The sequence below is a fragment of the Furipterus horrens genome, unplaced genomic scaffold (genome assembly GCF_987537825.1).
Source record: "Furipterus horrens unplaced genomic scaffold, mFurHor1.1.pri manual_scaffold_4, whole genome shotgun sequence".
NCBI lineage: Eukaryota > Metazoa > Chordata > Mammalia > Chiroptera > Furipteridae > Furipterus > Furipterus horrens.
Window position 1 is genome coordinate 74,981,879 of NW_028327174.1, and position 22,491 is coordinate 75,004,369.

Below are 22,491 nucleotides of genomic sequence, written 5' to 3' on the forward strand. Positions count from 1 at the left end.
GAGAAATTAAACCAGGACTCAAGTCCAAGTCTTCTGGCTTGTTATGGCTTCAAAGTGTGATTTTCACATTCAGATGGCAATAACAGTCAGAAAAATACATCAGAAATTTAGTTTTGTTTATAGACCAAATTACTCCCTTGACTAGAATCCTAAAATTGTCCCGTTTCCAGAAGTCAACTCACACTGTATTTCTTGCCAAATTTATGTGCCAGAGCACTGCTTTTATATGCTTATAGCCTGGTAAGAGAGAAAAACACATGTCTGAATAATTCAGGAAGCAGAGCATATTGGGTGCAATTACAATACAACAGCACCGTGACCTGAGTGCTCTCACAGGGGATCATTGTTACCTTCACACTGGTTTCAGAGCAGATGTGGCACAGAGAAGCCTCCTCACGTTCTGGGAGAATGAAGATCAATTCAGGAGACACGGAGGAAGGAGCAGCATCAGCACGAGAAGCCAGGAGGGAAATTACTGGAGACATTAAGGGGAAAAGCAGGAGTCTGGTGGGAAATGTGGAACTAAGGCTAGTACAACAGTGTGGGGATCACCAGAGGGAAAGGGAGGTGGTGGGGGAGGTAGAAGTGGGCAAAGGGGGGGATAAATGGGGACAGAAAGAGACTTGGCTTTGGGTGTTGAGCCCATAATGCTGTATGCAGATGACAGTTTATTGAGTTGTACACGTGAGACCTATATGGTTTTATTAACCAATGTCATTACAATAAATTCAATAAAAATAATTAAATTTGAAAAACATTTTAAAGATGTCTAAATAATCTGGCCTTTTGAAAGCAAGGAGCTTTTAATAGTAGACTAACATGATAAAAATTAGTTAACAACAACCAGCCTAGCAGCATTTCCCAGTTGTTTAACAGCATTCCCAATAGCCACTGGAAGACCACCTATTAATGTAATAGTAAGTCCAGAAGTAGGATATTTGTCAATAATGCTGGCTGGATGGTGAAACTATCTCTAGGAATTGCCCTATACTTCAGGTAAGGCTCAACATATTGTGATAGTGACATAGTTTGAATAATAATTCGACCTGGATTTCAAATTATTGTCCTTTTGCCAGCACTTCTCCACCAAGATTCCTTGACAAAATTAAGACTGAATGTCCTGAGGTGTCTATGACATGTGAGAAAATAACTTCTTTTCTCTGTGTCTAGAACGGTACTAACTATGTACCATTTTTGTTAGAATTGAAAAATGCCACTCAAACTATTGTTTGGAGCTTTATTTTCCTATAGAATGCCAGATGACAAAGGCTGCAATACAAGTAATCAAAATGGCAAGAATTCTGCAAAACTACATTATTACTCAACTACTGCTAAATTCTTGCAAAATTACTAAAGCTATTTTCACTGACAATTAGAATACTTTCAGATCAGCTCCCTATAGCTGTAGTGCCACAGATAATTAGAACATATATTAAGGTGGGCCAGGTTAGGCTTGTTTGCAGGTCAGAGGCCAACAGAGGATTATCTTTTTGTGTAAGTGTTGGAGCTCAGATATCGATCCTTACACTAACTAGGGTTTGCTCTTTCTCACCTCTGTGAAACCACTTTTTTTGGTGACTAGATAAATAGAAACAAACCTAAAAAAAAGAAAATTCAAAGCCAAGTCTTTGGAAATATCTAATATAGAAGCTAAAAATTTAGTAGTGATATTGGGTGAGAGGTTCCCTGTCCTGCAGCTTCCTTGGTGCAGATGAAAGAACTGACTCAGAAACGAAATGTCTGAGGAGAGAGAAAGGTGAGTGTCTCTCATAGGAGATCACCGATCACTCCTTTCTCAGTCAGGGCTTTTATTGAGTGTGCTACATGCAGAAATACACGGGGTAAGCATGCAGACCTCCACCAAATGGTTGGGAGTAAGAACAAAGGGAAGCATAAATCAACATAGGGAGATAGGTAGCGAGACTGTGAGGTGCCAAGGTATATCATAGAAATCCAGATGCCTCTTTTTACTTAAACATTTTATTTTCACATCCTACTGATAAGAATGTGGGGCTACACAGAGCAAACAGGCTTCATTAGCTTTGAAGAGTGCATTGCATTCCTATTCTACTTCTAAACACCCCCTGAAGTATGGGACCAGCAGTATGGTATGTGGGGCACAGTGGCTACATACTGGTCTCCCTCGGTAGGGTCTTGACATTAACTCCTCCAAGTTCAGGTTAAAATATATTTTATCTAGAAGTGTTTAAAAATTTTTTTATTAGAGTCATAAAATACATTATAGAGTCATAAAATACGTTCTTTAGCATTTTATGTGGCATAGTTACTTACACTACTGAGATTTTTGAATTTTGTGTATTTAGTTAGAACCAAGGCTAGCCAGGTTCTTTCAGTAGAAGCATTCATAAGATTTCAAGGCACATACAACGGGGTGGGGAGTGGGATGTGTTCAAAGAAACTACAGCTAGATGTGTGATGTTAACAGAGTGTCAATGTGAGGAAACAGACAGAAACAAAAACAGGTTTAGTAGAAATTTTTAAGAGCCCAGCTTAGAAGATCAAGTTGGTTCATGAGAATTGCTGCCCAACTTGTGGGATTTTCAGCAAAGCCTGTGTTCAGGAGAGATTTGCAACGAGGTTGGATCTAGTTAGGAAATGAGGTTGGGAAGAAAATTAAGGAAGGCTAGGATGATAACAGTGTTTGATCTGGCCTTCATACCTGGTTTAGCCTCAGAGATGTGCACAAAACGGAAGAGATCTGACTCCATCCAGCTTCATCTACACAAGAAACTCCAGTGGAAAACTGTAATCTTACATAGTCAGCGGGTTTTGGGGGCATCATAATCTTGGATAGCTCATTGTACATACATGAAATTTTATTTTTGGTACTCAGGTATTAAAATACCACTTGGCCTTTAAGAGTGAGGAAGGATATTTAAAGCAAAGGGGAAAATCTTACAGAAAGACACAGGGAAAGGTGTTTCTAGTTGGAGTGATGGTGAAAGTGGGTCTCAACTGAAATGAAGAAGAAGGAAGTAACTTTTGCATATATGGAAAGATCACTAGTTCAGGCTTGGACAGATTTTCAGTGTAGAACTTAACTATATTTTTTAATTAAAGAGAATGAAATATTTTATAGGTGCTTGCTTCTGCTTAAAAAGCTGTCCTAAAAATTACTATTCTAATTTGGTTAAACTAATATAGTCATAGAGGTGATTTTCCCAAGTTATATAATGACTATATTTCTCACCTTAGTTAATCTTCCTTTGGGTTTATTGTGTGACACCCATAGCAACTTAGCCTGCTAATACCTGCTGTTTTAAAAATGATTCTTAATAGTAGAAAGTGATCATTATTCATCTCATATTAAACACAACTTTCTAAAAAAGGCAACATTCCCTGAACATTCTACCTCTAATCTTTTTAAAATGTTTCTAGAAGAGATTTATCTAGAAAAGGTTAAAGTTTTGACACTGAAATAAGTCAGCTAACTCATAAAATTAAGCAAAAATTTTCAGACATTTGCATAAGATCCCATTTCTATTTTTCCTCTTTAAACCTAAAGCCACCGTTTTAGCAGATTTTTAATTTACAGTACAAGCACTATTGGTTTTAAATTCAAAGATGAAAATCTAATTTTTATTAATACTTAACGTGTATCCCAGTCTATAGATTGTAAAATTACTAAATTATGTGATTCATTAACTATACACCATAGATATCTTTTCGTGAATAAATTTCTCGTAAAAGCAGAATGAATTTTCAGTAAATGTTATCTCTCTTGGTAGATATATTTTAAGTGAAAAGTAAATTAAATTTTGATAAACATTCTGTGACTTGTCGGGTAGAGACAGATTATAAATAGAACTTGGAGAGACTGGGAAATTATGATGAATTAGATCTGAATTATATATATATAAAACATTGGAAACTTTCCACAAATATGATCTATTTCTTTTTAATAAATACATGCAAATGAAATTACAGTCAATTATTTGAAGATCTATCTATAAATCCAGGAAGTTGTATTGATTTTTCATTATGACAGTCTTTGACTTTTCAGCTATTAGAGGTCTATAAAAGGTTTTACTTTAAAAAAAAAATCACCTGTTAGAAATACATCAACTATATAATAAAAATAGATATAGATGCACCAGGTATCTATTCTAAACCTGAATATAATTTCAGTTAGCATTGTCCTTTTTTTTTTTTAAGCATGTAGGTTTCCCATGTATGTAGCAATTTCCTACAAAGGCAGTAGTTATAGTCCTACTTTTTTTTGTATAGTCTGGGAGGCCTGGAGTAGGGTTAAACTATTTACCATGGAATGAAGAACCCAAGCCTGAAACTTTTGCTTTCTTCCAGAGATGAGAGAGAAAGTTATGAATGACAAATACATTACCAAGGAATTCTCCCTCTAAGAGGCTTAGAGGGCTTCTAATATTTAGGATTGCCATCACTTCTTGTTCTTGAACCCCTGGTGGAAATACTGCCTCTGCTGAAAAAACACTCTTGTTCTTTTCTGCTTTGTTATCTTTCTCATGGTGAGTCATTTCTGGTACAGAGATTTTCCTTGGAACATATCTTAAAATTACCTAAATTCAGAAATGAGATGGTTTATAAAAATTTGATTTTTAAACCTTTTTTGTAATTTAACTATTAAGGACTATATATCACATCTATTTCTATTCACTTAAAAAAAAATCCTGTGTGGCTTTGGCCTGGTGAAACTGGGTCTCTATACTGGAAATTTTATTGAATGAAAAATATCAGAATCTAAGATTACCTTGATATGCCAGCAGAATTTAATAAAGTGACATTTAATAGGAGTGAGTTATGGATGAGTTCCAGATTTTATACTCGAATGTAAACAGTCCATTCCCCAAGTGCAAAATACATGAGACAAAATCTGAAATCACTTATTTGACATAAACTCAGGGTCTCCAGTTGACGGTAAATGCAATATGGTGCACAGTGCTTACTGATATCAAATTATGTGATGGGACCACAGGTAGTATTAGTAAGTTTAGTATAAAATAAGCAATGTGATATCATGCTTTATATTGTACTGGTCAGCTCTGGGTGTCACCCTTTGAAAAGAATAAGAACTATTCACATCATATATGAAAATAACCAAGAAAACAAATTGTTTAATTCTCCTTTACATTTGACTAAGTAAGAAGTTGTTAGATACAATTGGACAAGGTCAGTCAAATCTCCAAATCTCCCAGGATGTTAGCACTACATAAAATCAAACCCATTTGATAGTGAGTTTTGAACAACAGGGATGGTTTACTTTTCTCTCTAGGTATTAAAGCTTCTAACTTGTTTGTTTCACAGGATTCTGAACTCATAGAACTAAAAGAAACCATTGAAATGGTGAAGGCCCAGAACTCGGCTGCACAGGCGGCCATTCAGGGAGCGCTGAATGGTCCCGATCACCCTCCCAAAGGTATATTTAGAAATATTGTCATTTTGCATCCAATATATTAGTCATCTATTTTATTTACTAATTGGAGAAGAGATGCTTTTACTTAGTGATGAGTAATTTGTATTAATGTAGTTAGAATCTCAGAATTTAAGAACAGTTGCTTTCATTATCAAATAATTTTTAAATTGCCCTTAGGGAATTTGCTTCTATAATTATATACACATTTCTCTTCACTTAATTTGGTGAAGGTGGGATGAGTGGTTGGTTAATACATTCATATCTGATATCAAGCAAAAAACAAACTCAGTAAGGAGCATAAAAATCTAGGTCTATATAAAAAATATAGTCAGAAATCAAAATACAAAGTAAGGGGTACGAGGAGCAATTCATCCTGGGGGTGACAGCAGTAAAAAGGTGCACTTCTTGTACAGGATTTTTAAAACAGTGAGAAATGGACCAAAAGTTGGTCTGCTCTTCATCATTACTATGCCTTAACAATTCTAAACAATGATAAAACAATTTTGCTGCCCCCCCCACCCCGCTTAGTTTTCCACTGAAGAAAATGCTTTATATTAATGTCTTGGTTTTTTTCTTTACATAAGTTCTACTTATTCACGTTCTAACTCATTTCACTAACATTCAATATGCTTACTTCTTTACCACTTTAAACATGCTTTCCTAAATTCTGAATGACTGTCACCTCTCTTCCCATTTCCAGATGACTTCTGGGAAGTTTTTACGGAGTTTTTCAATGTCTTCAGCAGCCAATCACACTCCAGACCACTGGAGCGTTGCTTTTCTTCCCACCACTCCACCATAACTGTTTCCTTCAGGATCAATAATGACTTATACAACATTAAATCCAGTAAAACATTTCAAATTCTTATTGTGTTTCACTTGTTAACATCATTTGATACTAATGCCCATTCCTTTCTACTTGAAACACTCATTTTTCCCTAATGATCATGACACCCACATTGTTAGTTTTTCTTCTGCTTCTTTAAATCTCTTTCAAAGTTTCTTTTGTAGACTCAGTCATTTGTATTCATTTGTTAAGTGTTGATATTTCTCAGGACTCAGTCCTAGGCTCTCTTCCATTAAGATATTTTACGTTATGATTCTCTTCATGTTATTTAACATTTTATACAAACTCATCTACTCTTCTAGCTTTAGGTATCTTCTGTGTGTTGACAACTGTCGATCTACCTCTTCAGATCTGCTGAGCCTTCAGTGTCCCTTGCCTCAGTAAATGGCACCTTTCTTATAGCCAGAAATCTATATGTCGTTTATAAATCCTCTCTCCTCACGCAATAAATTGCCAAGTTCCGTTGATTGTATCCCTTAAATATCAGTTGGATCTGTTCCCTTTTCTTTGATCCTACTGTAAACATCTCTCGTCTTCCCTGAGCCGTGACCAGAAACACCTAAAGCCATCCTGCTCCTCATCTTACACCACTTTACCTCCTTCTTCACACTGAGAATAGAACAATCATCCAACAACTCATATATACAGCTATCCCATGTTGCCTCTAGGATGAATACAGACTCCTTAACCTAACATAATCTCTACGTGGGCTTCATTTATTCAACAAATATATATTGCTTACTAGTTATGTGCTAGACATTCTACTACACCTTATATCTTATTTTTTCACATTGCATATTTTACATTTCGGCTACCCTGAACGGCTTCCAATTCATTGAAAATTTTTTATATATCCTGTTTATTCTGCTTGGAACTTTCTATCCTGTTTGTTCAGCATAAAAACTTTTTGAGGCCTTGCAAGAATCAGCCTAAATATGCCTCCTTGACCCTTAACTGGATGAGATATTCTTGTGACATCTTTCTGGAAATAACTGCACTTCCTTATCAAAATTTGCATTATACCTCTGTGTCTTAATTTATTTAATATTCTGCCTTTGCTGAGCTATGGGAGGGTGCTTTGTTTGATAATCCTAGTGGCTATGACAATGTGTTGCCTATAAAAGGGGCTTATTCAAAGTTCATAGAAAACAATGATATGATTTAAAATATTTTAAGTTTTAGGAAAACAGTTATATAAAGGGAGACATACTTAAATTGAAAGACAAACTAGTTCTCTAGGGGCTACTTCTGTTAAGAATTTAGCAAGTTTCCATGTGGGGGAGTTGACTTATCTGCTGCATGGAAAATTACTGCATATTTAAAGCTTATCTTAGAGCTGTAGTAAAGCAGCGTATGTTCTAAATCTTTCTGCCATAAATAGGTCCAGAAGGGATTTAAAAAGGCTTCGTCCTTTCTTTAACACAGTGCCAGTAAAACTTTCTGGGAGATTTCCTTTTATCTCAGGCAACAGGTAGCTTGATGTATCTACTGGAATTAAAAAATAGAAATTTTTTTGTTCAAAAATGTGGGAGGGGTGCCTAAAGTAAACAAAATGATAACAGTTAATTTACAAATTGAACAAGAAAGATTAAAAAATAAGTTTTAGGATGTAAAACTAACAAAAACAAATAACTATAAAGGGTTGATTGTGTTTCTGTACTATTAAAAGTCAATATTTAAGTCAATGAACACAAACTATTGCTTACTCTATTGAGCACTGAGATAGCATTGAGAAACTAACAATCAATTAGATTTATTATGTCTTTCCTTGGGTTATGAAGGTGATTATATAAGCTATAAATTGTATTCTTAAGCAATGTTGAAATTAGGATTTTGAGACCTTTAAAACTTTATGTCAGGTACATTTTTAACCTAGAGTCTTAAGATAAGTATTTGGAATGAGGCAGTACTTTTACAGACAGATCAAACTATGGCAAAATTACATAGCAATTATAAAGTTATGTTAACTTTATATTTTCTCTGTATTTGTGCATCACATTTATTTACAAACCCTGATAAAAATTCTATAATAGAATAAATTTATTTATTTATTCACAAACATTATTTGAGCATATGCTATGTATTAAGCACCCTATTTGATCTTGGGATACAAATATACAAAAAAAGAGAGTCTGTATACTGGAGGGCTCACAATCCACTTTATCAAAGATAATGTATGTATATTACAGTAGTCCCTCTCTGTATCATGGTTCACTTATCACAGCCTCACTGTATCACAGGATTTTTAAAAATATTATATTTAATTATTTATCGCGGATTTTTCGCTATATCCCGGGATTTCGTGGTACTGTATACATATGTTGTTAAAGTTACATAGGTTTAAGAGTGTAGAATATGTTTAAGAACATAAGTAGTGTTTATAAAAGTGTGGAAAAGGTTAATAAGGGAGTGGGAACGATTTGTAAGTGTGTGGGAAGGGTTTATAAAGCCTTAAAATATGTATAAATACTAAAATAAATGTAAGGTTCCTACTTCGTGGATTTTCACTTATCGCAGGGAGATCTAGAATGTAATACCCACGATAAGTGAGGGAATACTGTACATCTAAGAATTATGACTTTAAAAAATAATAATTGCTATAAGGCTGAAAGGTTAAGACAATGACAATTTTTATTTATATATTTTTGAAATTAACTTGCTTTTTAAATTACTGCTTCTGTGCATAAACATGGAATAGTTTTTTCTTAAGATATATCAAGTACAATTTGACAAAACATGTATTAAATCATGGGCAATAATAAATACTTTTTAGGAGTGTTTGGCAAACATAGTTGTGTTGAATGACTAATAAAAATAAATTTATTCAACAAATACTTATTGATCACCTACCACATGCGATACACTCATTATAAAATGATAAACAAAATAAACACAGTCTTTGTCTCCATCAATTTTTAGTCTCTAGGAGACCAAAACATAAACAATTGTCATGATCATTGGTGTAGGTGAATGTACAAACCCAAATAGTTACAAGTTCTAAAATAGACTAGAATAAGAGTCAAGGAACCCGCTAGAGGTGGCATTGTCAGGAAGGCCTTTCCAGGATAGCAACCCTTAAGGGGAGATCCAAGGAGTGAGAATTGAACCAAGTGATATTGTACAATAAATATTGAGAGGGTCTTGAGACAGAAAATAGATTAGCAACTTTGTGAAACTTACACGAGGAAGGTAATGAGCGGAGGTAAAATAAATAGAACCAGGTGGGAGAGATAAGTACTGACCAGATTAGATTACTGAGGGGGCACTTAAGGTATATTTAGGAGTTGAACTGGTTTTTGTTTCTATTAAAATGGAAATTTATTGAAAAGTCTTCAGCAAGAGAGGGATTATGAAGTTTTTCTTTTAAAAAGGTTTTCTAGCTACTGTTGGTAGAACGGTTTGAGGTGAGTATGTTGGACACCTCTCGTGGCTGTAGAGCAGGTGAGTGAGGGGGTAGTTTGAACTGGGACAGTGGTGGTACCAAGGATGGGAAATGGAAAATGAATTCAGGAATAAACTTACAACTGAAATATCCACTTACTCAGATTCTTGTCTTTGTTTGGTCAACCATCCTTTACCTGGCTCTGTGATGTTCCATGTACTGAATCAAATACTTAAAGCACAAGAAAGGAATGTTAGAGAAGAGTAAAATGCATTGCCTTCATTCTTGATATTGTTGAGATTATGCCTTTGCCAATCTTTATTGGAAACAGAGTCATAGTTGAACATAATACCTCCAAAGACTACTTTTGACCTACGATTACAAGATTTTACCTATTTTTTAAAAATTGGGGATTAATCCAATTCAGATACAATTTATTATCTGGATGCAATAAAAAAATCTGGACTACGTTAATGTTTAATACATCTGCTCTATTTGTGAAAGTCAGTTATTAGGGAAAAACTAGCAAAACTACATCTTGTTCAGAAAAGCTTATCACCAGCCATAGCATAAATTTACAACACAAATAAATACCTACACACATTTTTCTATTGATTATTAATATAACCTCCATATTAGTTGATTAAGAGATACTATGTTCATATTGTTGAATCAAAATAGCACACATATATACTTTGATTTAGCCTTTTGCATTGATAATATTTTTGCAATGTAACAACAATGAATGTTATCATTTTTTTCTTTTATTGATATTAGAGAGGGGGAAGGAAGGGAAAAAGAGAGGGAGAAAAACATTAATGTGAGAGAGAAACATTGATCAGTTGTCTTTTGCACATATTCCAACTGGATACCAAACCCTCAACACAGACATGTGCCCTGACCAGGAATCGAACAAGTGACCTTTCAGTTTGCACGATGATGCCCAGCCAACTGAGCCGCACTGGCCAGGGCTGTTATCACTATTTTTAATAATAGTTTTAAGAAACCAAACTCTTAAGGATTCCGAAAAATAGCTCTAGTTTTCCCCTCCTTTAAAATTTGTCAGCATGTTACTATCTTAATGGAAAAATTAAAATACTTATTGGTATATACATATATACCAACAATGGTAGTGTAATGATAGTGTAATGATAGAAAGATGTATACATACATTTTATACCTTCATGGAAACTCATTTATTATGCAGTAGTCCCTCTCTACATCGCGGTTCACTTATCGCGGTTTCACTGTATTGTGGGATATAAAAAAATATTATATTTAATTATTTATCGCAGATTTTTCGCTATATCGCAGGATTTTGCGGTACTGTATATGTATGTTGTTAACGTTATGTAGGTTTAAGAGTGTAGAATAGGTTTAGGAACATAAGTAGTGTTTATAAAAGTGTGGAAATGTTAATAAGGGAGTGAGAAAGGTTAATAAGGGACTGGGAATGGTTTATAAGTGTGTGGAAAGGGTTTATAAAGCCTCAAAATATATATAAATACTAAAATAAATGTAAGGTTCCTACTTCGCAGATTTTCACCTATCGCGGGGGTTCTAGAATGTAATACCTGTGATAAGTGAGGGAATACAGTATGTTTTAAAAATAACCAGTTAGAGTTCCTTGACATAGGTTATTTTACTGGTGAATAAATCAGTCAGCTGAAAAGCTTTGATTTTATCCCATTATTTCTATGGAGGCATTTTGAAAGCCATATATTAATTTTCAAGTTCCAATGTGATTTTTGCTTAACTAGTGTTCATTAATGCCAATTAAATATAGTAATAGAAATAGCCTAAAAGCAGATTTGACCTTAAAAATAATTTTGTAAACTCTTAGCGTCTCCACTAACACTTAATCAGTTCACTGTAATAAAATTTTAATTTCAGTTTTATTTTTAATAACTATAAATAAAATGTATAGGCTGATCATATGAGGTAAGTAAGTGTCTTCAAAAGGTGATTAAATATAAAATGCTCTCCTCTTCAAAATATGTAACTAGAGAAGCACCACATGCTTTTTAGAAACAGAGAGAGGTGTGTACATGGCTGTCAGCGTAGCGGACGTTGGAATCAGTCCAGTCCCTGGTTGGTGTCACTGGTTTTCAGCTAAGGGACTGTGGGAAAATCATATTTAGTGATTAAATTCATTTCAGCGGTTTACTTAAATATTAAAATGATATGTTCCAGGGTAGAGTAAGCATAGAGTAAAAATAGCTTTATTATTGCCTGTTGTTATTCTCACTGTTATTACTGTTTCAAGTCATCGACAGGAATTAGGGGTATGATGGACTGTTTTCTGTTTAATTCACAAACGCAGTCTTCCCATAGTCTCTCTCTCTTAAGGCTCTCCCCCTCTTGCTTCTTCGACCTTGATAAAGTTAGTTAACCTCTCTGCACTTCAGTTCCTCATCTGTGAGATGAAGTGCTTCTTTTGGCTCTAACGTCGTATGATTCTATGAAATGGAAAGTTAATATATTTGGCTTCAATAACTTTATTTAAATCAAAAATATTAAAAAGACAATTAATTCCCATGCTATTATGAATTTCCATTTCCTCCATGGAACTAATCATTTTTTAAATAAATCATTTTGGAAGTACAGTTTAATCCAGGCAGTCAGTAGAATTAGTAACATAGCATTTTATTTTTGGACAAAACTCAGAACTCATTAAATCACCAGTGCTGCAGTCTTATATGAGATTCCCATTGAATCTTTTTTTTTAAGTATATTTGATTGATTATGTTGTCACAGTAGTTCCATTTTTGCCCTTTGCTCCCCTCTGCCCAGTATCCCCCTTCCCTCCAGCAGTCTCACCCCCCCCCCCTTAGTTCATGTCCATGGGTCATGCATACAAGTTCTTTGGCTTCACCCTTTCCTATACTATCCTTAACACACCCCTGTCTATTTGTACCAAGCGATTATGTTTCTTAGTCCCTGAACCATTTCCCCATTTCTTCCCCTCCTCCCTCCCAGCTGATAACCATCCAAGTGATCCCCATACCCAGGACTCTATTCCTATTCTGGTTTGCTTAGTTGGATTTAATTTTTGTTTTTTAGATTTAGTTGTTGATAGTTGTGAGTTTGTTGTCATTTTAGTGTTCATAGTTTTGATCTTTTTCTTAAGTAAGTCCCTTTGACATTTCATATAATAATGGCTTGGTGATGATGAACTCCTTTAGTTCACCTTGTCTGGGAAGCACTTCATCTGCTTTTCCATCCCAAATGATAGCGTTGCTGGATAGAGTAATCTTGGTTGTAGGTTGCTTTTCATCAGATTGAATACATCTTGCCAGTCCCTTCCTGCCTGCAAAGTGTCCTCTGAGAAATCAGCTGATAGTCCTATAGGCACCCCCCTGTAGGCAACTCTCTGCCTCTCTCTTGCTGCCCCCAGGACTCTGTCTTTATCTTTCACTTTTGGCATCTCAATCGTGGTGTGTCATTGTGTGGTCCCCCTCTGGGTCCAGCTCGCCTGGGACCCTCTGTGCTTCCTGGACCTGTATGTCCATCTCCTTCACAAAATTTGGGAAGTTTTCCTCATTTTTTTCAATTCCTGCTTCCTCGTTCTGCACTGGTTGACTGTTTTTTTCTTCCTTATGTTCCAAATCATTGATCTGAACCCCGGTTTTCTTCCCTTCACCATTGGTTTTGTGTAGATTTTCCATCGTTTCACTTAGCATCGCCTTCACTTCTTCTCTTATGTGTTTGCTGTACTCAAGCATATCTGTTGAGCCTGTGAGCATCTTTATCATCACTGTTTTGAATTCTGCATCTGTTAGGTTGTCTATCTCCTTATCTGTTAGGTTGGCTATCTCCTCATTGCTTAGTTTTCCCACTGAAACCTTGATCTGTTCCCCCTTTTGGGCCATACTTCTCTCTCTTCTCATTCTAACCGGCTCTTGGGTTTGTTTGCCTCTGTGTCTCAGGTAGAGCTGTAACACCTGTTACCTTGTAAGGGGCAGAGCCTTAGGGATTCGTCAGTACAGGGTGACCCGTTTCACCGCGTTGTGGCGCTATATATGGGAGAGGGGCCTGAGAGGGAACAATGCCCCCTGCCCAGCACTCTCCCCTTTTCCAGGCACCTCTCCCACTTCTGCACCAGACTGGCACCCCTCTAGCTGCTGCCCTGGCCGTGTTCCAAGAGTGGGTGGGTCTGCGAATATTCTAGGATCGTGGGGGCCCTTTAAACAAGTGGACTTTTCTGAGAGACTGGCAGTTTCTGCCTCCACCCCATCCCCCACTGGTCTGCACACTCAGAAGCAATGAGGCTTGATTTTCCCTTTTGCTGGGACCGTGAGCTGTGAGGTCCGCTGAGGAGCTTGGAATGCTCCCCAGGTGTCCTTCCTGACTTTTTAAAATGTGTGACCTGCTGCCGCTGATGCCACCACCACACCTCATCTTCTCCTCCCCAGCTCCACCCCTTCTAGCTGTCTGGATGAGTATTTCTTCTTTATACCTTTGTTTGCTGGACTTCCATGCAGTCGATTTTCTGGAACTTGTGGTTGTTTCTAGTTTTGAGATAGTTGTTCTACTCCTTCTTAGTTGTGGAGGAAGACGCAACGTGTCTGTCTAAGCTTCCATCTTGGCCCGAAGTCCCCAGATGGTGTCCCCCATTGACTCTTAATGCAGATAACCCAGTTAAGTAACACTAATCTGGTTGTCCTCTATTAAAGTTACAAAACCAAACTACATTGAGATGATCTTAATTAAAAGTCATGTTGACTTTTATTAGGCTGCCTCTCAGAATAGCTATGTTTTTATTTGTTCAGAATTACAGCCTTTATGAGCAAATGTGATCCTCTCAATCTGTTGCTAGATCTCCTCATCAGAAGGCAGCATTCTTCAGAAAGCATTTCTAGTATCAACAGTGCCACCAGCCATTCCAGCATTGGCAGTGGTAATGATGCTGACTCCAAGTAAAGGAAAAGAAAAACTGGGTAAGCCATCCTCATTCATGTGCTTCCGGAGCTCATCACTGCACAGTGAGTCAGGCTTTTTCCTGCGGGGCTTCAGAGATGTGCAGCAGTTTGCAAAGAGTCTCAGTCAAGGGACTAAACCACAGATGCTGTGTTCCTCGCCCAGATCAGGGAGGCTTGGTGCTGAAGAGTATGCTTTAGCATTGGGGCTAAACTTGGGTTTGAATCCCTGATCTGCCACTTAGGACTTGGATTTGGGTTGATTACTTCAACTTTTGCAAAACCTAAATTTCTTCATCTGTGAAAAGAAGATAATCAATACTAACTTTATAGAGTTGTTGTAAAGGAAAATAACATCTGTTAAGTAGATGACTTAGAGTAGGGATTATATTTTGCTGATGAAAGATGATGACTGATCCTAATGATGATGATGGTGATGTTGATAATGCTGGTGAAGATGATGACATGTTGTTGATGATGGGTGAGGAGGTGATAGTGATGATTATGATGATGAAAGAGGAAAAAAAGAAATGGAGTTGGTAAAAGGGAAAAAAGAGACCTTGACTCTCCCCACCCCTGACATCAACAGGGCTTATTGTGTGAATAAAGCTTCACCTCAAAAGAAATCAACTACATTAATGTCTGCTTTATTTTTCTTTACTAAGAGAATATACCAAGACTATAGAAATACACTTTAACAGAACTATACTTTGTTTGCTAGAAATATTATTTATGATGATATGCAATTGCTAAAAAACTGAAGGGAAGATGCAAAAATGTTTAAAAACAATGAAGAATTTCCTTTAATACTGTGAAACAAAGGTAGATTTTAAGTAAATACAACTGCTAATAAAATCCAAAGCATAACTATCAGAAGATTTTACTGGAGTGCCTTCTCTAAAAAATGAAAGAAATATCTTTTTTATTTAAAAAAATGTTTATGCAGGTAATATTTTAAAATACTGACCAGCCTTCATTCCCTTGATTTGTAATTGCACTCTTTCATGTTTCTGCAAGGTGAACTCTAGAGGAAGTGAGGTGAATATAAACCGTGGACAATTTGGCATGCATCTATAGAAAACACCCTACCTTGGCATGAATGCTATTTATTTTGGAAGTAGGCTTTCATACGTTTTTAAAAGAAGATTACCTTGTATGTCTTTTCTTTGTGTCTTTTCATTTTAATCTCAAATTTTAAAAAGAAGTAAAACCGTTTTCTGAACAAAGCTGTAGGGGTTACTAAGTCTGCTTTTTGAATCATATGGGGATTGAAATTTTGAATAGAAAACCACAGTTAATGAAGTGTTAGGTGAATTTGATTTAATTTTGCTTTTTAAGTTGATACTGTCAGCAGGACATGACTTGATTGTAGTGCTAAAGTGGCCATTTAAAACAAATTACCTTGAAGATAGAAGCATTGGAAATAAAATCCCTTCAAGGTACTAAGTTTAAATGAGTGCACTGACAGCCATGCCCTTGACCCTGCACTATTTAAAAGCCTCCCTATTTGTATGTGTGCTGCACTGGATTAATACAAGAATAAAACAAAAACACAAAACACGGTATCATTTTTTTAGAGATACTGTGCTGCCACTGTTAATACTCTGCTGAAACATACTGACCCCAGGCAGTGGCTAGGATGGCACCTGCAAACTAATGCCCCAAAGCAAAATCCACCAAGTGCAAATAGATGGGACAGGTAATTTCTGTCCTTTTCTCAGCTGAGAAGCTCATTCAAACAAGCCTTTGGGAAGAAGTCCACCAAGCCTCCTTCATCGCATTCGGACATTGAAGAACTCATGGACTCATCCCTTCCAGCCTCCACCAAGTTGCCCCATAACGCTGGCGACTGTGGGTCAGCGTCCCTGAAGCCCTCACAGTCGGCCTCAGTGTAAGTCGCTCCCTCTGCAGAACGCTGATGCGTTTTTAAAAGACAGCCTCAGGCCAAGCCTGTCCTTGTGTTCTAAATGTCATCAGGTCGTACTGCCAAAGGGTCTCCACGCCAGTCATTGGCAGATCTTCTTAGAATGTCACCATTTGTGTTCCTTTTTTCATATATTAGAATTTGAGTGTTTCTTGATCTCATTCTCCACTTTTCTATGTTATTACCCTCACTTCTTTTCACTTGCACTTGTCTATGTATCCGTCTAACCGTACATTAAATGCAGGTCACCCCTTGTCTGGCCACCAAAGAAACGGCACAATGGCCCTGTGATCTACAAGCATAGATCCCGGTAAAATGGAGTGTGATGCATGAAAGCTGCAAAGATCCAGGTTCTAACCCAGGCAGTGTTCGCTTTTGCTTTTTCTAAAATCACTCTCATGCATTCCAGCCATAAACACCTCCTCTCTCCTTCTGTTTTTGAAGCAAAACTTAGTTTCCTAAAAGCCAAACCACAATCCATTTTCGTTAACTGTGTGAGATATTGCAGCATAGCATTTTTACCACCGCTCTCTCTTTGAGGTTACAAGAAAGAATACAACATTGAGAATGTAGAAACATGTGCTCTGCTGAGTCTCTTTGTGTTATATACTATTTAAATCAGATTTCCTTGTATGCCTATGACAGTGACAAGCCTAGAACTGTCATATTGAACAGGGCCACTAAAGACCATTTAAGATGCTTGGACATCCTGTGAAATTTCATAACTTACACAGGAAGGAAGAACATAGCTCTAACGTCTTGTGACCAGCAACCTAGTCCTCACATTTTAAATGGAAATGACATTAGTCATAAAACATATTCTTTTGACCTATTTCCTAACACAGCTGTCCACAGAACAACAACCACCACAAACAAAGCAGGAAGGCTGTAGTATATCTGACCTTCAAGCAGCCCTCACTTAGGCTGCTTTTATGGATTGAAATCTGTGATTTAGCTTCATTAACTGTGATCCCTTTAATCAGCTGATCCTAGCAGGAGGATTATATAACACTCATCCATTATTTAAATGTTCAAAACTAATCTCTGATTTATTTTCTACAATATTTTTGTTGAATTTTCATGGTAACTTGAAGCTGGTATCGTGGCAAATAAAGTTATTCTTTGCATAGTTTTATAAAACAGGAAATCAAAGTTTTAAGGAGATAATGAATTTGCTTTGAAAAAGAATATTTCAGATGCTGCAAATAGAAATTTAAGTCCCTTGGAAAATGGTAGCATTAAATGTAACATCACTATGACTCTTCAGCCCCATAAGTATCAGTGACAAGGGAATTTTGAGGATCACTATATAGAGTAATAACAGACTGTTTCATACTTCAGGAAATAGGAAGAAAAGATGAAAGGAAATGATAGTTACTATTTCCAGTTTTGAGCCTGTGAATGTATTACTGCTGGTAAAACTCTTTCTTGCTTTTTTTTTTTTCGCAGCGGGTTTGCCGCCAGAACACAGGTGTCGCGAAAACCACCAGTACTAAATCAAAGCCAAAACGGGAAAGGAAAAGACTCACATCAACATTGTGGTCATTGGACACGTAGATTCCGGCAAGTCTACCACTACTGGTCATCTGATCTACAAATGTGGTGGGATCGACAAAAGAACCATTGAAAAATTTGAGAAGGAGGCCGCTGAGATGGGCAAGGGCTCCTTCAAGTATGCCTGGGTCTTGGATAAACTTAAAGCTGAACGTGAGCGTGGTATCACCATTGATATCTCCCTGTGGAAATTTGAGACCAGCAAGTACTATGTGACCATCATCGATGCCCCAGGACACAGAGACTTTATCAAACACGTGACTATAGGCACATCCTGGGCTGACTGTGCTGTCCTGACTGTTGCTGCTGGTGTTGGTGAATTTGCAGCAGGCATCTCCAAGAATGGGCAGACCCGTGAGCATGCCCTTCTGGCTTACACACTGGGTATGAAACAGCTATTTGTCGGTGTTAACAAAATGCATTCCACTGAGCCACCCTACAGCCAGAAGAGATATGAGGAAATTATTAAAGAAGTCAGCACCTACAGTAAGAAAATTGGCTACAACCCTGACACAGTAGCATTCGTGCCAATTTCTGGTTGGAATGGCGACAACATGCTGGAGCCAAGTGCTAACATGCCTTGGTTCAAGGGATGGAAAGTCACCCGTAAAGATGGCAACGCCAGTGGAACCACACTGCTTGGAGCTCTGGATTGCATCCTGCCACCAACTCGTCCAACTGACAAGCATCTGCGTCTGCCCCTCCAGGATGTCTATAAAATTGGTGGTATTGGTACTGTCCCTGTGGGTCGAGTGGAGACTGGTGTTCTCAAACCCGGCATGGTGGTCACCTTTGCTCCAGTCAATGTTACAACTGAAGTAAAGTCTGTTGAAATGCACCATGAAGCTTTGAGTGAAGCTCTTCCTGGGGACAATGTGGGCTTCAATGTCAAGAACGTGTCTGTCGAAGATGTTCGTCGTGGCAATGTGGCTGGTGACAGCAAAAATGACCCACCAATGGAAGCAGCTGGCTTCACAGCTCAGGTGATTATGCTGAACCATCCAGGCCAAATCAGTGCTGGATATGCTCCTGCTCTGGATTGTCACACAGCCCATATTGCTTGCAAATTTGCTGAGCTGAAGGAGAAGATTGATCGTCGTTCTGGGAAAAAGCTGGAAGATGGCCCAAAGTTTTTGCAATCTGGTGATGCTGCCATCGTTGATATGGTTCCTGGCAAGGCCATGTGTGTTGAGAGCTTCTCTGACTCTCCTCCTCTGGGCCGTTTTGCTGTTCGTGACATGAGACAGACAGTTGCTGTGGGTGTCATCAAAGCAGTGGACAAGAAGGCAGCTGGAGCTGGCAAAGTCACTAAGTCTGCCCAGAAAGCTCAGAAGGCTAAATGAATATTATCCCCAACACCTGCCACCCCAGTCTTAATCAGTGGTGGAAGAACGGTCTCAGAACTGTTTGTCTCAATTGGCCATTTAAGTTTAATAGTAAAGGACTGGTTAATGATTATAATGCATCATAAAACCTTCAGAAGGAAAGGAGAATTTTGTGGACCATTTGGTTTTTTTTTGTGTGTGTGGCAGTTAAGTTATTAGTTTTTAAAATCAGTACTTTTTAATGGAAACAACTTGACCAAAATCTGTCACAGAATTTTTGAGACCCATTAAAACAAAGTTTAATGAGAAAAAAAAAAAACAAACAAAACTCTTTCTTCTTTACTCTGGATTTTGCCAGCAGTGAACAATTTCTGTACCTGCTAGGTAATATTACTGTTCAGCCTTTAAAAGAAGCATTACTTTTCCTAAAGCTCTGGCTTCCCCCAACCACTGAAGTTGTGCTTGTTCCCGTTTTTTAGGATCTGCGAATGCACGGAGGATGAAGCAGAGATAATTCTGCAGCCGAAGGGTGAGCTCAGAGAAAAGGAATGAAAATTAACGGATATGCGGCTGGAGGCCCTCAGCTCAGCTCATCACCTGAATCAGACCAGGGGAGCCATGAACCGCATGCAGGTCAGGGCTCACGCACCCTCTAGGAGCACCTGGAGAGATTAAAACACTGCTCATTTTATTCATTTAGTTATTACAAAAAATAAATCTCACTGTCAGCCTTTTTTGGAAATGTACTCTCTTTATTCTGTCTTTGCAACTTGTTTCTTAACACCAGACAGAGAAATCTCAGGTGTTGGAAGTCGGAGTGCAAGCTGGCCAATTGCACACAGACCGTTCAAGACACTTGTACTTGCAATTGGATTCCTCTGACAGCTGTTCTTAGCAAGGCCACTACGATCCTTGCTTCTTCACTTTTCCATGATTTACCTTTATGTTGGTTTGTTGTTGTTGTTGTTGTTGTTTTGAAATCTGACTTTCAAATACCTTTACCTATTTTCTACTGAAAAACCAAAGTAATGAGAAAGCTATGGAAATATAACTCAAGCCCTCCTAAATGAAAGTAAAAGTAATATAGAATGCCATATGTAAAAGTAAAGCTCTTTTTTTTTTTGAAGCATCTGAAGGCTAAATTCAGAACCAGTCTGTTCTCAGACTAAGTTTTCATTTTATTATTGTAAACCAGTGATCACTTGGTGCCGCAGATGACTGAAGTAAGAAAAAGCTCATTGCTGAGAAGATTCATCTGCCATTGTATATATTCATCAAAAGGCTTTTGTTGTATTAAAGAGCCTAGTGCCCCATTTTGAAGGAACAAAAACTTTTTCAGATGTTAGCTAGGATTCTGAAGCAATTTGAAATTGCTTTATTTGCATTGTTCTGCCCTGAGTTTCAACTCTCCTTATATTTAGAGTATTAAAAATGTCATTATTTGCTGTGAGATTTTAACAATACTTTTAAAATGAGAAATGTTCTGAAGCCTTCAATTATAGTATTCTTAATTCGAATGAAACCATATCCTGGAAGACTCCTCAAATATATGATATATTCAAGAAATAATATTAAAATCCTAATGCTCAGTGTGTCTGTATTTGTGAATACATGAATATATGTATGGGAGAGAGAGAGAAAATATTACTTTTCCTTCTTTGGGAGGAAATTTGTATAATTTATATTTATTTATTTAAAATATCACCATATGCTTTACTTAGTAAACAAACTAACTCTGATAAAAGAAGTGACGCCATTTTCTCAATCAAACCTGTTCAATTTTTTTCATATTTCCCATCTTCACGAAAGAATGAAATTGAAATACTGAAGGCTGGAAATGACCGGTTGAAGGCAGAAACTGGTAACACAGCTAAGCCTGCTCGGCGACCCTCAGAGTCCTCAAGTAGCACTTCCTCCTCGTCCTCACGGCAATCACTGGGACTTTCCTGAACAATCTGAACATCACAGAGTCTGTTACCTCAGGTAACACAGCTGCCTGAATGAAAGCATGCCTATGACTTAACGGGGTGGGGGAAGGGTGTGGGTGCAGATACTGGAATTTGGAGAACGTTACCCACAACTCTTCTCACTCATACCCTCTTAAAATGTAAACACTAATTCTCAGAAATAGTCCTGTTTCTATTTTGTAAATTTATTCTACATCATTGTAATTTTTAAAGCACATTCCTGGGGAAGAGTGAAAGACTTAGAGGTATGGTTTTTATATCACTTTTTGAGAAATATTTTCTCCATAATTACAATAGGATAAAGAAACTTGATGATCATTGGTACTCATGAATACAATACTAATAAGCCCATGCAATTTGGTGGTGTTTTAAGTGTACAGAGCCCAGTGGCAAGTGTATGAGGACTAATTCAGAAATTTGATTAGATGAAGCTGCATAATGTTGCTGAGAGAGAACATAATGATGCTAATCACTTAGTCTGAAGATTTATTAACTTTTCAACAAACAAACAAAAAGAACAGACTGGATTCTGCTATTGTATCCAGTGGTACTGATGATAGCACAAGGGTGCAGGTTGATTCAATTGCAGACCGAATCATATGACAGGATGGTGTCGATATCTGATGAACAATTCAATTAAAAGTATAACTGCTCCTATGACTTTGAGCCATTTTATGCACATAAGATTTAGTGTAGGAGAGTTACATGTGTATCTGTAGTAATTACAAAGCACAGCCACCAGATGACGCTTGACAATCAGTAACCTGCATGTTCCTCGGTAACTTAGGATTCCATTATAGAACTGAGACACGACGGGTTGCCTTAAATTACACTAAAATATAGAAGATGGTGATGAAAATAAAGAAGAGAACCAGAGACACAGCATGCTAATAATATAGGTGACATTTTTAATCAATCACATCTCTTGCTTTTTAAAACTTCTACTATTAGATCTGCCCTTCATAATGTAAAATGAATGGTCTAAATGTATACTTGCTCTCTTCTTATAAAAGGCAATTAGAAACTCCCTGAAAAATCAGGAAAACAACATTTATAGCATTTGGTGGGGACAGGGGAGAGAAACTAATCCTGAGAATAAGCACCATGTAAAACAAATACTAGCAGCCAAGACAAACACAGAGAGAAGCCTTAGTAAATGAACA

The 22,491-nt window shown here is 37.2% G+C and overlaps 1 protein-coding gene and 1 long non-coding RNA gene across 2 annotated transcripts in view; both read left to right on the forward strand.

The window, feature by feature from the left end:
• LOC150012234 (uncharacterized) overlaps positions 1–22,491 on the forward strand; it is a 168,612-nt gene that overhangs the window by 56,289 nt on the left and 89,832 nt on the right. The window lies entirely within an intron of this gene.
• Positions 14,964–19,497, forward strand: LOC150012235 (elongation factor 1-alpha 1-like). The gene is made up of 4 exons (XM_090276065.1): positions 14,964–15,047; positions 16,280–16,449; positions 16,727–16,792; positions 17,978–19,497. The coding sequence occupies exons 1-4, from the start codon at positions 14,964–14,966 to the stop codon at positions 19,377–19,379; spliced, it is 1,722 nt and encodes a 573-aa protein (XP_090132191.1). The 3' UTR covers positions 19,380–19,497.

What these genes read in the sequence shown, in the direction of transcription:
- LOC150012235 (XM_090276065.1), top strand. Translation starts at nt 14,964, where the DNA reads ATGATGACTGATCCTAATGATGATGATGGTGATGTTGATAATGCTGGT. An exon ending in TGTTGATGATGGGTGAGGAG is followed by an intron (nt 15,048 to 16,279) that starts GTGATAGTGATG and finishes TCCTTTTCTCAG; the next exon opens with CTGAGAAGCTCATTCAAACA. An exon ending in CCCTCACAGTCGGCCTCAGT is followed by an intron (nt 16,450 to 16,726) that starts GTAAGTCGCTCC and finishes CATTAAATGCAG; the next exon opens with GTCACCCCTTGTCTGGCCAC.